Genomic DNA, 17,624 nt, shown 5'->3' with positions numbered 1-17,624 from the left:
CATTTCTACAGTCCCATAACAATTCTTTATATATGAATATCCAGATTTCCCAATACCATTTGTTGAAAAGGCTATAGTTTCCCTAACAAATTATCTTGTCATCCTTGTCAAAGCCATCTCACCAGATGTACAAAGGTTTATTTCTTGGCTTTCTATTCTATTCCTTATTTCAACACCACATTCATTTTGTTGTTTTTGTTTTTCAGAACAGAGCCTTCGGTAGCCCAGACTAACTGATTCGTGGTCCTCTTGCCTCCACCTTCCAAGCATCAAGATTAGAGAAATGTACTACTACTGTGCCTGGCAGCTTGGTATCACGTGGCCTTATTTCTTTAGCATAGGAAGTTTTGAAATCAGCAAGTTTGAGGCTTTCAATTTTGTTCTTTTTCAAGATTGTTGCTACTCAAGGCTACCTCTTGCAATTTCCATGAAATTTCATGGTCAGTTTTTCTATTTTTGCCAAAAAGATTGATGTTTTAGGAGAAATCATTTCCTAAAATGGCATAATAAATCTATCATTTCACTACCATTTGGAAGATCCTTCCAGAACTTTATAGCCAAACTTATCATTTCTGTACATCCTTCTTACACAGGCTCCAGCATCTTTTTTTATAACTGGAGTGTGTTTGTATAGAGGCCAGGGCAACCTCAAATGTCATCATCAAGAATGCCCTTCAGCCAGGAGTGACAGCACATGTCTTTTGGGAAGAAGAGGCAGGTGCTATGGGAGAGATGGCCTGGTCGACATAGTGAGTTCAGTACAGTCAGAGTCAGGCAGCATGACCCCGTCTCCAAAACAAAAAAGAAAAAAAATAGGTAGGTAGGCAGACAGACAGACAGATAATGCTCTCTACCTCCTTTGAAACAAGGTCTCTGAATGGCCTGGAGTGGGCTTTCTGCTGATGCAGCTACTTTTGAGTTATCCCTGCTCCTTATGAATAACCCCTCCCCTGTTAGTAATCCCAATAAAACACTCACTGGACACTGGTACAATCATGACTTTGGTCTGTTATGAGCTCCCTTCTTGGTTGAGAACACATGTGTGTTTTCCCTCTGCCCAGGAAAAGTATGTCACACATCCTTTCACACCCAGCTTTTTACATGGGTACTGAGGACTGAACTCATGTCCTCAAGCTTTTGTGAGTCAAGCATGTTACTGACTTAGCTTTCTCCTTAGCCTATGCGTTATCTTTAAAGGGCTCTAAGAACACTAGAATTTGGTACTCCTCCCTTGTACCTACTCCCTCTGTGAGCTCTTTCTCACTTTTTCTTAATAAATCTACATTTTCCTAAAGACAAAAACAAGCAAAACAAAACAAACAGAAATTTAGTTAGTCCTAGAAATTTAGAAAGTTAATTTTCTATGCAGAATTTCCTGAGAAGAAATTTCATTTATGTCAGAAAACCATGAAACAACAACCAAAAAGAAAAAAAAAAAAGGCAAGAAAAGAAAGAAAAAGAAACAACAGGCTCTAATCAGCATTTAGGAGGCAGACACAGTCAGTTCTCTTTAAATTCGAGGCTACCCTGGTCTACAGAGTGAATTCCAGGATATCCAGAACTACACAAAGAAATTCTCAAAAAACAAAAACAAAAACAAAAAAGAGTAAAAAAAACCCACAACTCTACAAAGCATTGATTGTTAGCTTGTTATTAGTGTGTCTCCAATCATTGGCTTATACTTAAAAAAAAAAAATACAAGAAGCAAACTCTTGTTTCTAAGATTTATGGAGGGAGAGACAAAAATAAGGATGTCTTGCCGTGTAGATACTTAGGATTATAATGTAACATTATAACTGAACTTCACTTATGGCATGTCAGTTCATGGATTTGTTGTTGAACCTATTCCTATTAAAGACTCACTTATCTGTTAATCCTTTATGTTTATCTGATGAGACAAGAGACAGCAAAAAAGCATAGAGGACACCTTCAACATCAGGAACAGGAGTCATACTATTCTGAGGCTGGTATGATCTTCAGGAAAAATATCATATCACAGGAAAATTGTTACAATAAAAAAATTCTACGTGCATGCACACCTAAATATTCACATACAGTCATTCACACAGAACATGTGAGTGTACACACACACACACACACATATACATTTTTAAGAAAATCTACTTATTCCAATTACAATATAAACAGGCAGCAGCACTGCTGGATAAGCTACTTTTGCATATAGAAGCACTCTGAATTTGTCCATTATGCACTATGTTTTTGCCTAGAACACTCTCTAGCCTTCTGGTCTCACCATATTATCATGGTAAACGAGAAGGAAGAACCAAATCATAGGCAAGACTTGCTCCTGCAAGACACTGTGTCACACCTGGAATCCCAGTCACAGAGAGGCTGAGGCAGAAGAACTCTGTGTGTTCAAGGCCAGCCTGGACTATACATATATATCAGACTAGATGACTAGCACAGACACTTTCCCAAACAAATTATTATTATCATTATTGCTATTATTATTATTGTTATTACTATTATTATTTTCTGCCATCACAAGTAACTTTTATGTTAGACATACCCATAAAAATGTTAGTAAGGACTATGAAATAGTCTTTAGGATATTTAAGCTCTACACTGAGTTAGTATGGTGGCATATGCCTGTAATCAGCACTCAGGGAGCTAAGTCACGAGGATCAACATAAATGCAACGCCACCCTGGGCTACATGATTAGAACCTGTCTCAAAACAAAGTGAAAATCTATACTGAGCTTTCCCTTTCCTGCCCCATTTTAAGACAAAATTTTGCTATCCCTGCCTATGATCTCCTACGTGCTGGGGATTACAAGAATATACCACCATCCTTAGATTCCTTTTTGGTGTCTTTATTCAATCAATATACTATATTTGCAGTCTTATCTATTATACAGATACAGCATTCTACACTCTGCACTTTTTTGCAGTCACCATATTAAATATTATAACCATAACAAACTTTATTAGATAAACCCAGAAGGTACTAAATTAACAATTAATATGCCACAGACACTGCCTTTTAGAAGACCCTTTTTGCCATTCTGCTAACTCAGCAGGTGCTACTATCAATCAATAGCCAACTGGGCTTTCTAACATTCAGATCTGGGGAACAGAAGGGTTTGAGTGGGAATGCTTGACCGAAGTCCATACAGTTACAGCATTGTCATGAGTGGGATCCAAAGCTTTGTCAGACTGACAATTCAGACCTCAAAGCACCATTTGTTGTATACTTCAATAACTCAGACCCCAGCCAAAATCCAGTTCATAAGGTGTTAATGTATGTTTATTAGTTTAATTTATTTAGCACAATGACACAGTAAAATGTCCCAATATACAAAATTGTTAAAAGCCTAAAGTCACAGAAAATTACAAATAAAGCTATAAATTTATAAAATGCAAATAAATAAATAAATAAATAAATAAATAAATAAATAAATAAATAAATAAATAAATAGACTTCTACATGTTCATTATTGAGTGAGGCAGGAGTAGAGGAGAAAATGAGAATTACCACATTTAAGTAGAGATACCCAAGTAGCCTGTGACCATCATGGTAACAACACTTTTCTTTTTTCAAGGGACAAGTTACTTCCTAAGAAGCTATATACAAAACATTACCTTATTGCTTTCAAAATAAATATCTAAATGCAACAGATGGAGCTAACAAACTACATTAAATTTCATCTGGCTATTAACAGAAAACAAGAACATTTATATAAACTCATTAGGAAAACACATTAAAAATTTTAAACAAAATAAACAAAATGGAAATAAAAGTGGAATAAACCAATGTTGGTCATGAAGTATGAGTATATGTGACCATTTGCTGCCTGGCACCTTTACCTACCTGTTACTTTAAAAAAAAAAAAAAAAAAAAGCTACAGGAACTGTTTCTAAAAAAGGCAACAGAAACACACCAAGCATGATTTTAAAAAGCAAATGCTACTATTTTGTTTTTAAAAGTTCCCTGGCCAACTCCACTGTCCCCAATAAAAAGAAGGGGGAAAAAAACAGTTAAAAGAACTATGTTCTATTTGATGGTGTGCTTCCCTACAAAAAGAGTTTTCATACTGTTGTCAACATCTTGGAAGATGAACTGTACCAACCTCAGCCCGCCTAGACCTACTTATCTGCACTTAGCAGAGACACCAGCCTTGTGATCACATCCCTGTGGAAGGCAGAGCTTCTTCAACTACAGTCACTGCAAAAACTTTCCTAAATCTTCAGGTCATTCTGATTTTACCTTTCAAAAGTATATGGTGTGGTGGGGGGGGGGGTTGTTTGTTTTGTTTTTGTTTTAAAGATTTATTTATTAATTACGTATACAATGTTCTGCCTGCATGTACACCTGCATGCCAGAAGAGGGCACCAGACCTCATTATAGATGGTTGTGAGCCACCATGTGGTTGCTGGGAATTGAACTCAGGACCTTTGGAGGAGCAGCCAGTGCTCTTAACCTCTGAGCCATCTATCTCTCCAGCCCTCAGTTGTTTGTTCTTAAGATACAGTTTCATGTAACTCAGGCCGGCCTCCTACTACTCAAAATCCCTGACTCTTCTTACTGGAGTCTGAAATCTCAAGTATAAGCCACTACACACAGGTTTCAAAAGTAGTTTTATGTCAGAAGATTAAAAACAATATGCACTGTAACTCTCAAATATAGCATAAGCTACTTCTTTTAATATCTAGTAAACAGTACCTCAGAGGCCGAATACCACCTTCTGTAACCAAAAGACTGAAACAAAGAGCATATTCACACTCCAGTTCCTATATCAGAATTCTTCTAAGATCTCAAATATGGCCTGGAATTTCTGTTCTACTCCTAAAAACCCAAAGCTTAATCAAAGGTTTCATAGTACTTATCCTATATGGTTCTAGGTTTTATGTTACTTTCATTTTACTTATTTCTTTGGAAAAATGCACAAAAAAAGAACCAATGAGACAGATTAAGAATGTAAATTCTTGTTCCATGGTAAAGGATTTTACACATAGGACTTCACATGTGATCCACCAATTCTACTGGAATGTTGTAGAAAAAAAGCCATTCAGAGCTCAAACAGACCCTAGTCCTAAACACACTTCCTGAGTAATCAAGCAATTTCACCAGAAGCCAGGCACAGGCCTTAGTCTCAGCTAGTAAAAGGAATGCTTGAGCCCAGATGTCCAAGGCCAGCCTGAGTGCACAGTCAGAAGGTGGGCTGTGGGGTCAGGGTCAGGGCCTGTCGGGCCACAGGCCTTAGCTGGATTGCTCTAGAAGCTTGCTAAGTGGGCAGTGCTGCTCAAGTGTTTTGAGGCTTGCTTCTCTGTTGTTCGGGAGAAACAAGAGGCAAGAACATTAGAACTGTTTCCACTTCTTTAACTTCCCAATTCTTACTTGGATACTTTATGACTACATTTTATGATTTTTTAAATCAATACACAATAATTGTGTTGTCAAATTTTCAGAAGAATCAAAGTCTAGACAAATAGGTAATATAGCTTATGATAAAAAATTGCAGCCCATTTTGCAATTAACAAAGACACTTAAAAATAAATAAATAAATAAATAAATAAATAAACAAACAAACAAACAAATAAATAAATAAATAAAGCGCCCGGGTGTCATTGTGATGCCCTGGCTGGTTGGAACTCACAGAGATCAGCTAGCCTCTGAATACTGGGATTAAAGGTACTTACACCACAACACCCAGAACAAATAACAATTTCATTCAGAGAAATAATTTTGCAACTAGAAAACATTAATTCAAATTTTTAGTAAGGTGGAAAGAAACACCAGTAGCCTTAAAGCCTAATCTTTGCTAAAAGCAAGCTCACAGAAGGAAAACAAAATGAGGGGCAGGAAAGCGAAATTCACTGCAGCTCGGTGGCCTCAACCCCTTTATGAAAGCACAGATTCTCATTTTAGTTTTATAGTATGCTGATTCACACCGAATATGCAAAAAAGAAAAGAAAAGGCCAACTAAAAATGTTTAAATAAAAATGTAAGACTGAATTAAATGATAAAATAATTTAAAAGAACAAGGAAAAGAAATGACATTTGATGACCTTTATAAAAATACTAAAATCAAATTCATTTTGCACATTGTGCTCACAAAGGGAAAGGAGGTTCCATCAAGCCCTGCAGAACACAAGAGGCAGGTGGCTTGCTCAGGCATCAGCAGAAATAGGACCCGAAGAACTACCCTCAGCTTCTTCTACATGGTGTCCAGGAAGGAAAAGCAAAGCTGCAAAATGCTGAAGGTTTTAGAAGTGTAACGGTGCTTAGGAAAGATCACTGGTCTGGTGTTGCGGCAGCCCCAGTGTTGAGAGACACTCTAGGCTTCTAGGAGGAGAAAAATAGAAAGGGAGGAAGAAACAGGAAGGGGAAGGAAAGGGCGGAAAAGCACAGGTCATTAGTAAACAGCAAGTTCAATACAGCAAGACGTTCCTAAAGTCCACTATGCTGTTTAGTGGAGCTGCACTTCTCTCAGCTCTACATTCTGAGGAAAACTGAGAGGCCAGTTTGCACAGAGGCACTGGGCCAGGTGTTCTAGTTAGTGATGGCCACATGAGAAGCAAGTCACACCATGCTCCCCAAAACATGCACGCTCCACCCACTCTATTTCTTCCAGTCTCCAGCGAAATCTGTATACTCTCAGTAAAACACCCAATTTTAAAGGCAGTTCAAGAAACCCAAACAATCTAGATGTGAACACTGAGTTTTTACCTCAGGAAGAAAAGTTATCCAAAACCAGGAAGCCCTGCTTTTATGGTGCCAACAGGCAAGATACTAAAGAGCTGGGTTCCCCTTTGTCATCAGGAAACTTTTGATGTTTCAATGCTGCCCCAACTACTGTATGTAACATTAAAATTTTTTAAAACACTAAGTCTCAGGGCTGGAAAGATAGCTCAGTGGGTAAGAGCTCTTGCTGTTCTTCCAGAGTACTTAAGTTTGATTCCCAGCACCCACATCAGATGATTTACCACTGCCTGTGACTGCAGCTCCAAGAGATCCCATGCTATCTCCCCACACCCCAATGAAACAATACCAAAACCCACTAAGTCTTCTGTGGTCAGAGTTTGACATCTTGTAGAAGATGTACTATTCATGTAGATTTGATTCAATTCTTCCTTCTTCCAGCACTAACTCCAGGTTATAAATACTGGCCTTGCTTTACTTTCTTGTTTTTAATTGTGTGTTAAAGTGTGTGTGTGTGTTTGTGTACGTGCATCCATGAGTACATGTGCAGCCTAAGCCCCGAGGCAGATTCCCTGGAGCTGAGATAACAAAATGGTTTTTACCCACCCAGCATGGATGTCACTGCTGGAAATTAAATGTGGGTCTGTGCAAAAACAAGCTCCTAACCTATAGCTCTTAACCACTGAGCTGCCTCTCCAGTCCTGGTTTGGTTTTTTGCAAAGGGGACTTGTTATATGATCCAAACTAGCCCACCTCAAACTGCCTGCCAAGTGTTGGAAGTTACAGGTGTGAACCGCCACAGCTGGCTAAATGCACTCATGTTTAAACTGCTGACCCTTTCATCATAGGAATACTTGCAAATCTTATCTTTCCTTTCAAAGCAGAAATAATCAATATATAAATAAAAGTACAACTGTTGGGGCTGGAAAGAAGGCTCAGAGTTTAAGATCACTGTCTGCTCTTCCAGAGGTCCTGAGTTCAATTCCCAGCAACCACATGGTGGCTCACATCCATCTATAAGAAGACTTGGTGCCCTCTTCTGCCCTGCAGATGTACATGTATACATAATAAAGAAATAAAAAAGTACAACTATCAAAGTAAAAAAAAAAAAAAAAAAAGCCAATTCACAAAACTGGAAGATAACATGACACTTGTTTCCAAGTACAGTATTTATAAGTTGCTAATAAAAAAGTTAATTTTATGGAGTAAAACTTACAACCACAAAAAATAGAACCTAGATGTCAATTACTTTGAGGTATATAGATCTGTACCCTTTTTTAGGGGTTAGTACTGGAAGTTGGACCTAGGATCAAGTAAACTATCACTAAACTACATCCAGAGTGTTTTATTTTGAAATAAGGTCTTAATAAATTACCCACGCAGGCCTACCCTGAATTCACTCTATAGTGAAGGCCCCAAACTTGGGCCTCCCCCTTGTGCCCCTGCCTCCCAAGTACTGGGATTATAGGCCTAAGCCACTAAATTTATTCTACAACATGTCCTAATAAATAAAGGGTTGGGGCTGGAAAAATGGGTCAGCAAGTAGTTAAGAGCCCTTGCTGCTCTTCCAGGGGACCAAGGTTCAATTCCCAGCACCAACATGGTGGCTCACAACTGCCTGTAACTCCAGTTCCAAGAAATCCAATACATTCTTCTGGCTTGCTCAGACTCCTGCACACACTCATGCAAGCACATGCATATAACAAATTTAAAGAATAAAAAGAGCACATTTTAAGAAAACCGCTATTGCTAATAAAAGGCTAATTTAAAAGAAGAGTTAGAACTACAACTCTACGGTGGTTAGAAGGAAGGCTTTTCATGGCTTAAGTATACAAAAATTGAAACAAAAAAAGTACATCTTGTGCTTGCCTGCAATGTACTGATGTGAATCAAACGCTGCACCCCAGAGTTGAGAATTTTCTGATGCAAAGAACACTGTACTCTACTTGAGTTCTAAAAGCCAAACTCCTGTGGGTTAACATAATCAGCCTGATCACAACTACAAATTAAGTGCAGTTATTTACAAAAATATAATGCATGACTCTCACGCAGGATACCTAAGAAAAGTTTTACATAATACAGCACATCCCATGTGGGCAAACTCCTACTGTGGCTCTGGCAATTTTGCTCACTATAAACACACTGAGGGTGAGGGAATTCATGATGGTTATGAGGTAAACCCTAAAGGAACTCAGTGCTAAAAGACTATCAAAGCCCTAGTCTGGACTAGAAGTTAAAGTTAGAATCAATTCTCAAAAGCAACAGTTAAGGGAAAAGATTAAGGGAGAGAAAAAAATTGAAGAAAAAACACAAAGCAAAGCACTTTAACTTACAGCTGTGTGCCTCCTAATACCAACTTTTGAAGAGGAAACTAAGTGCAGAGCACACCCAGGTGAGAGACCTGCCTCTCAGGGGCAAAGAGCAAAGAAAGGCCTCTCACATGGCAAGGCGTTGGCTTTGGGCATCTACGAGAGTCCTTTTAAGATTGATCCAATTCCTACGTGGTTCACTTGCAACAAACATTCAAGGACTATGAAAACAAACTTATTTTTCTCTCTCTATTGTTGAGAGACGCCCTGTATTTAAAAACATCCCACAAGAACAGCAATGTTCTCAGAAGTAATTTATACACTTCTGTTAATAATACTCACAGACGCTTGCTATGATGTTGGCTATGGAAACTCCTCTTTAAAGAAGCCCAGAAACCACTTACCTGCAGTGTTAGTCCCCTCCATTCCATGATCACCATTGGCTAGAAGTGTTGGTTTAGACGATGGAGTACCTGCAACAATTACAAAGAATAATCACTAACTGTAGCACAAAGAAAAAAATTAAAAAAAGAAATCACTGGCTATGGAAAAAGCACATCAAAACCATCCACGACTGTCAATCTTCACTAAAAGCAAGCACATTAATTCCTGTCCCACTCATACCTTCATTACTATCACAAGAAAGGCCTTTCTTTTTCAGATTTATTTATGTACCTAACAGTTTTACCTGTATGTATGTATATGTGTCTCATGCCCAAAGAGTTCAGACAAGGGAGATGGAACTCCTGGAGCTGGAGTTATGATGGATGCTTGTAAAGCCACCATGTGTGAATTCTGGGAAGCAAACCAAGGGCTACTTCTAGAGCAAAAACAACTTTTAGCCACAGAGCCATCTCTTTGCCCTAAGGAAGGCATAAGTGGTTGTTTGTTTGTTTGTTTGTTTGTTTGTTGGAGGGTGAGACAGGGTTTTTCTCTGTGGATCTCTGGCTTTCCTGGAACTCACTCTACAGACCAGAATGGCCTGGAACTCAAAGAGATCTACCTGCCTCAGCCTACCAAGTGCTAGGATTAAGTACAGCACCACCACCCCAGCTAAGTGTTTCTGCCCTATAAACTGTCAAAGATTACTAACAAATTCTATACCAAAAAAAAAAAAAAAATCCACAAAGCATCTCAGGGTAAATAAGCACACTTCAACTGAAATGATCCAAGAACTTAGGATACTCCTCCAATAGGCATTCCAGGAGACCATCACTAAAGACTAGGAGTCCTCTGTTATGTTTCAAGACAGGGGGTGATGCAAGAAAATTATTAAGCTCATGATCTTCCTCAACTATATAAAGTAAGTTTGAGACCAGCCTGAGCTACATAAGACCCTGCCTTTGAAAATAAGTAAAATTAAAAATAGGCCAAAGTTTTTTTTGTTTTTGGAAATGGATACCTAACTCTTCAGCATTATTTGCCCTATTGAATTCCTGATGCAAATGTGCAACTTGTAGAAAATCAGTTGATGTTAGTGTTAGTCTTTTTCTGTGCTTTCTACTCTGGTAGTTGTGGGTTTTGTTTTGTTTCAGGCTGCATGTGTGCATGCTTGTGTGCATCAAACCCAGAGCTTTGCGCTTCAGTGTTTTGCTTTTAAAAGGTAAGCATTTTACTCCAACTCTGGTTCTATTCTCTGCGTTTCCACCAATTAAGTTTCCTGAGGTTACATAAGCTTGGTAACAAATTGATTTTTTTTGAGCAGGCACTTGTTTCCCAAGCTGGCCTTTAACCCATTCAGTAGCCCTGGCAACAACAACAACAACAACAAAGAGAAAACAGATAAACAAGCAAGGCATGGCAGCACCTGTAACATCAGTGCTTGGGAGGCAGAAAAAAGAGGGAAGCTGGAGTTCGCTGATCAACCTAGACTAGCCAGATCAGCAAGCTCCAGGTTCAGTGAGAGACCGGCCAGGGAAAAGGAAAGGAAAGGGAAAAGAGGGCTGAAAGGAGGCGCTCAACATTTTCCTCTGGCTCCCACAGATTAGGAGACGCGGTGTGGGTGCGGGTGTGCACATGTACACAGACACACGATCTTGATGAGAGCTTATTTACAACTTTACTGAACAGAAAAATCAATTTGGGGATGTACATTTTCTGAAAAGCTGACTACAATTAGCACTTCAGCAATCTGCTGAAGTTTGCCTGTTGACCAAAGTTTCCAGTCCAAGATAGTCTTTTCAAATAGTGTTACCTTCTGGGTGTATGTTACTCTAAACGGTGGGACCGGTAACTGCTTAGACCACACCAAGCTAAGATCATTCCCTTTCAGGGATTTCTCTGCCTCTGCTTGAAAGGGTTTGTGAAAGGATTCAAGCAAAATACATAGTAAAGAATTGTTTTTATTTTTACCTTTTGATTTTTTGAGACAGGGTTTCTCTGTGTGTCCCTGGTTGTCCTGGACTCACCCTGTAGACCAGGTTAGCCTGAAACTCAGAGATCTGCCTGCCTCTGCCTCCCTGAGTGCTGGGACTATATGCATGCCCCACTGCACCTGGCTATAAAGAAATCCTTTCTTACAGAGAGACATATTTCAACCTCTGAAACGTTTTATTTCAAGAAAATGGCACAGCCAGGCTCAGTGGGGCATGCACACCTGTAATCCCAGCACTCAGGGAGGCAGAAGCAGATGGATCTCCATGAGTTAGTTCCAGACCAGGCTGGTCTACAAAGTGAGTCCAGGAAAGCCATGGCTACATAGAGAAACCCTGTTCCATAAAACCAATTAAAAAAAAAAATGAAAATATTTTTCACAGATACTTTGTTTTGTTTTGTTTTCCGAGATAGGGTTTCTCTGTGTAGTATTGGCTGTCCTAGACTCATTTTGTAGAGCAGACTGGCCACAGATACTTTTTAAATACACAAATCTAGAAGCTACACTACTAATATACAAATGCAGGCTTTTTCTTTGGAAGGTAACAAACTCAGTTACCCCTGCATCCAGAGCAGAAACCCTTAATAACAATGTTTAACTGAAAAGACTGCTCTGTTAGCAAAGAGAAGCAAGGTATATCATAGTACTAATTGGAAAAGAGATATAAAAGGGTGAAGAAACAAGTTTCCATTAAATATGCATACATAATGTGTACCCTGCTCATCTTCACATAATGTACCGTCCTTATCCAAAGCAATGCCAGATATGTTCCACCCCACACTTGGCATAAAGTCCCTCTCCTCAAACAATCAGCACTGAAAATTCATCATCCCTAACTTGAGGAAGAGTACATATTTCTTAAAAATCTGTCTTGTTTTAAAATGTAAATTTATAAGAAAATGGAAATTTTACAAAATTTCTATCATAAAATTAGCCATAAAAGTGATGAAACTTGCCAGGCGTGGTGGGGCAAGCCTTTAATCTAGCCCTCCAGGAGGCACAGGGAGGTGGATCTCTGTGAATTCAAGACCACCCAGTCTACAAAGCTAGTGCAGGATAACTAAGGCTACACAGTGAAACCCTGTCTCGAAAAACAAACAAACAAGCAAAAAGTGGTAAAACTATAACCTGGTAATAGCTGGTATGGGTGAAGGGTAGGAAAATATAAATTTTCATTTAAATGATTGAAACATACCCTCTGTATAGCCAGACAATTTATCAATTGAGAAATATACACTCAATAACTTATTATCAGTATTTAATTCATGAAAGAAAATAAAAGAACATAAAATGAATATAAACAGAGTGCTGTGACATCATTTAAGAATAACAAATGTCCACGAAAAGATTCACTATCGAGTAAAATACCACTGAGAAGCCAGGACATATGGGTGGAGAGGGGAGGAGGGTAAGAAAAAAGGTTAATATGGCAAAATAAGCATTATGTAAATATATATTCTCATCCTTCTTCCATTTCTTCCTTCCTCTTTTCCCTTCTCAAATAATCAGAAGGAAAAGGATGAAGAAATGCTTCATTGGTCTAACGCCTTCTACTGGTCTCCAAAGGTGCCAGGCATATACCTGGTACCTAAACATCTGCAGGCAACACTCATACACATAAAAATAACAAATCTCCAAAAAAAAAAAAAAAGGCTAGGATGGTGGTGGCACATGCCTTTGATGCCAGCACTCAGGAGGCAGAGACAGGTGGATCTCTGTGAGTTGAGGCCAGCCTGGTCTACAAAGCCAGTTCCAGGACAGCCACAGAGAAACCCTGCCTCTGAACATCGAATAAACAAACAAAATCCAAACAAACAAACAAAGCTGCAGAGCTGGATGTGGTGGTACATATCTAATGGCATCTCCACACTTGAAAGGTTAAGGAAAGAGGGCAGAGGATTCAAGGTCAGCCTCATCTAAGCAATAAGATACTAACTAAAAAGAAGGTAATAAAGAATTTAGAAACTGTGAAGAAAGGTAGCCGCGGGACTGGAGAAGTAGAGCATACTACTGATCTCCCAGTGGACTAGAGTTCAGTTCCCAGCACCACACAGCAGGCTCACAACTATGTTCAAGGCAAGCATGTCTATAACCTCAGCACTTGGTGTGTAGAGGCAGGAGGATCATGGGTTAAGGCCATCTTCCAGTTACATAGCGGGTTCCAGGCCAGCCTGTGTTACTTGAGAGGGAAAATTTACATATCAATTGTAACTGCTCATCAGCCAATAACTTCTATAGCAACCTTGTAAGAACACTTTAACTGATTTAATTTTGCATTATATACAAATTTTGATTAAGAAACAGGGATAATGATACATGCCTTTAATTCCAGCAATTGGGAGGCAGAGGCAAGTGGATTTCTGTGAATTCAAGGCCAGCCTGGTCTACAGAGTTCCAGGACAGCCAGGGCTATCAACATAGAAACCCTACCTCAAAACAAATAAAATAAGAACAACAAAAATCTTGATTAAAGGGCTCTAGAGAATCCAAAATCCTTTTCATTTAATTAAATGAAAATCCTCTGTGGAATTCAGTGAGAAAGCAGTATAGAATATTTTTTTTGTTTTGTTTTGAACACCATGATACCCGGCTAAAAATTATTCATATTCTTAGAAAAATAAAGATATCCAAAGTTGCCTTAAGAAAAAAAAAAATCCCTCTCCCTGCCAGATTTCAGACTTTAAATAATTTCCTCAGATATCGATGCACATGGGACACAGAACCCTCATATACATACAATAAAAATAAATCTTTAAAAACATAATAAATTTAAATCTGTTTATAAGTGGCAGTACCATATTTGTAAGAGATAGCACAGAAAGCACTTACTGAACTAAAAGAAAACAGATTAAACAGGAATGAGTGACTCTACCGTGCACACAATAAACAAGAACTTCAGTCTAGAAGAATAAAAACATTATCCCACCTGCAAGAAAAAAATAAAAACAAAACACTCACCTAGGACTCCAGAATAAGAAAAAAAAAATTGAAAAATTGAGATATAGTAAGCACAGTACAGCATTGGGGAAATCCTCACTCAAGATGTTATACTGGCCAGGTGGCACTCAGGAGACAGAGGCAGGTGGATCTCTGTGAGTTCCAGGACAGCCAAGGCTATACAGAAAAACCCTGTCTCAAAAATCAAAATAAAACAATAACGATACGGGCTGGAGAGATGGCTCAGAGGTTAGGGCACCAGCTGCTCTTCCAGAGGTCCTGAGTTCAATTCCCAGCAACCACATGGTGGCTCACAGCCATCTATAATAAGATGTGGTGCCTTCTCCTGGCATGCAGGTATGCATGCAGACAGAACACTGTATCTATAAGAAATAAATAAATCTTTAAAAAAAAAAAAAAACAGTAACAACAAAAGTACTGCCTTCTCAGTGAATTCTACAGAGAATTTTCATTTAATGAAATAAACTCTCAGACAATAGGAGTTCTTTGTGTAGCCTTGGCTATCCTAGAACACTCTATAGACCAGGCTGACCTTGAACTCACAGAGATCCACCTGCCTCTGCCTCTGCCCCACTGTGCTGAGATTAAAGGTGAGTACCATGATGCCCACTAAAAATCAATCATATTCTTAGAGCAATAAAGATATCCAAAAGTTGCCTTTAAAAAACAAAATCCCTCTCCCTACCAGTTTTCAGACTCCTGCAGGAGTCTTGAGAAGAAAAGAGGTAAAAAGCTGAGAGGCAGGTGTGCTGTGAGGAAGAGTCATGAGTAAGCTTTAGGCTGGAAAGATTCAACACAGCCTCAACACAAGAGTATGCAATTCTACAATGTCAGACTCTTGCCAACATCACCCTCTTGTGGCAAATTTGGCAGACTGCACTGTTTCATTAAGGTCGTGCCACATGAACAAACTCCTTTGCAGTCTAGTAACCATCCTTTCCAGACTAACTTACACTCTCTAATCTTCTAATCTAGAAAGATCTGTTAGAAAACTGCCAGACCACAGCCCCTGAGGGTATCACACTGCACTCTGCACAAGCTCGACATGATCTGAAATTGTTGGTTCAAAGGCCAACCCTTGAGGAGCACTCTTTTAAAGTAATCTCTTTAAAAATTTTTTTTAAAACAGAGTCTCTCTGTGTAGCTTAGGCTGCCTTATGTAGACTACTATATAGACCAGGCTAGGCTGGCCTAGAACTCTAGATCCACCTGCCTCTGCCTCCCAAACTAGTATAAGGCATGCACTACCACCTAACTTTATATAACTTTATATTTTACAAAAACACTGGCCTCAAAGAACTCGAGAGCTAAGTAGAGACTATTAGCTGCAATCTTACAAATAGAAGACAGAAAAGTCTAAGTGACCTGCCCACAGGCTTCAGGGCACGAGACGTTCAGTAGCATGCAGCACTTTGTCACTTCTACTTCAAAGACGGGTGCCAGGCACAGTGTTCATAATGAACCCCCAGCCCAGGGCAGTCTAGGCGTCAGCAGAGAAGAGCAGGAAGCCACAACAAGCCACTGCTGAAATGCATCCTCACTTTAACAGAAAACGATTCTTAAAGATTGCTACCATCGTGTTTGTTACAAGAATTGTACTGAGGAGGAAAAAAAAAAAAAAAAAAAAAAAAGCAACTTTCTGGGCTGGAGAGATGGCTCAGTGGTTAAGAGCACTGTTTGCTCTTCCAAAGAACCTGGGTTCAATTTCCAACACCCCCATGGCAGCTCACAACTGTCTATACACAAATTCCAAGGGACCTGACACCTTCACACTAATGCACATAAAATAAAATATTTTTTAAAAAGCAACTTTCCATCCTCGTTTCAACTATTTTTATTTATTTTGTGTTTTGAGATGAGGTTTCTTGTAGCCCAGGTTAGCCTTGAACCCCCTATGTAACCACCTGAACTTCCTTATCTATCTCCTATGAGCTAGGATCTCATATAGGTATGGAGTGGTAAGTCATACCATGTTGTCAATTTTCAATTGAAGGAAATTAAGGTGATCATTTAAGAATTAAAAAAAATAAAACAACCATTGTCCAAAGAGTTCTATTATATGCAGCTCATTCAACTGCTCCTTCTAGATCTAATTATGGGACAATGGTTTAAACTTCCCTTGATTGGCCTAAGTCAACAATCAAACTGAGAGTCTACTAAGCCAGCTCAAAAACCAAAACAATTTAAGTGTGTAACTCAAGTCTAAGCACATCAAAAAGTGAGATGTATGTAAAACACAGGAATAATGAAGTACACCAGGCACAAGCTTACAATCCCAACACTGAGAAAGTAGAATCAGGAGGATTAAAGTTCCAGGGTAGCATAGGCTACATCTTAAGACCATGTTCTCAAAGACCAAAAATAACCTATAAAAAAAAAAAAAAAAAAAAAAAAAAAGTCGTTAGAACTCTACCAGAATGTCTGAAAAACTGCTCCAAAGAACTTATTTGGAGTTAAAGAGATAGCTCGGTAGTTAAGAGGACTTAGCGTTCTATCAGAGAACCCAAATTCAGCTCTCAGTAGCCATGTAGGGGATTTTACAACTGCCTGTAACTCCAAGGGATCCAGCACCTTCTTCTGGCCTCCATGAGCACCCACACACACAGAGCATAATTCATACAAACGCATAAACATAAATAAAAATAAAATAAATCCTTTTCTTTTTCTTTTTCCGCCCCATCCCCATACAGGAGTTCTTTGTGTTGTCCTGGAACTAGCTCTGTAGATCATGCTGGTCTTGAACTCACAGAGATCCATCTGCCTCTACCTCCCAGATGCTGGAACTAAAGGCGTGCACCACCACACCCAGCTATAACTCTTTTTCTTAAACCATATTGGTTCTTGGGGCTAAGAGATGACTAAGTGCTTAAGAACACTTGTTGCTTTTGCAAAAGACCCAGGTTCGGTTCCAGGTGCCCACACAGGATCTTACAACCATCCTTAATTCCAGTTCCAGTGGGATCTGTCACCCTCTTCTGGCTTCTACAGGCATCAGGCATACACTCAATACATATAAAAACTAAATATTATTTTAAAAACTATATTGGTGGAACTGGAGAAATAGCTCAAGGTTAAGAGCACTTGTTGCTCAGCTCAACTCCCTATATATGGCTCACAAACATCTGTAACCCCAGGCCTGTAAGACTCAATAGGTATGTATGTGGTATACACACATACCCAAGCAGACAAAACCTTCACACACACACACACAGTAAAATAAACCTTTTTTTAAAATTTAGATATATTGATTCTCATTTTTAAAACTAGCTCTATTATTATTATTATTATTATTATTATTATTATTATTATTATTATTATT

At 38.9% G+C, this 17,624-nt stretch overlaps 1 protein-coding gene across 3 annotated transcripts in view; it reads right to left on the bottom strand.

Moving 5' to 3' along the window:
• The window catches only part of Map4 (microtubule associated protein 4), a 136,490-nt gene that overhangs the window by 66,827 nt on the left and 52,039 nt on the right, over window positions 1-17,624 (bottom strand). For 2 of the 3 annotated variants that reach the window (XM_055601623.1, XM_055601622.1), the window contains exon 3: window positions 9,378-9,446. In XM_055601623.1, coding sequence (XP_055457598.1) covers window positions 9,378-9,446 — 69 coding nt within the window. Of the gene's footprint in view, window positions 1-3,412; window positions 6,308-9,377; window positions 9,447-17,624 lie in introns of those variants that run through there. The other variant, XM_055601626.1, reaches the window with a different exon arrangement.

The sequence above is a fragment of the Psammomys obesus genome, unplaced genomic scaffold (assembly GCF_907164565.1).
Source record: "Psammomys obesus unplaced genomic scaffold, mPsaObe1.curated_primary_1811, whole genome shotgun sequence".
Classification (NCBI taxonomy): domain Eukaryota; kingdom Metazoa; phylum Chordata; class Mammalia; order Rodentia; family Muridae; genus Psammomys; species Psammomys obesus.
This window is presented reverse-complemented; position numbering and strand designations above follow the sequence as displayed.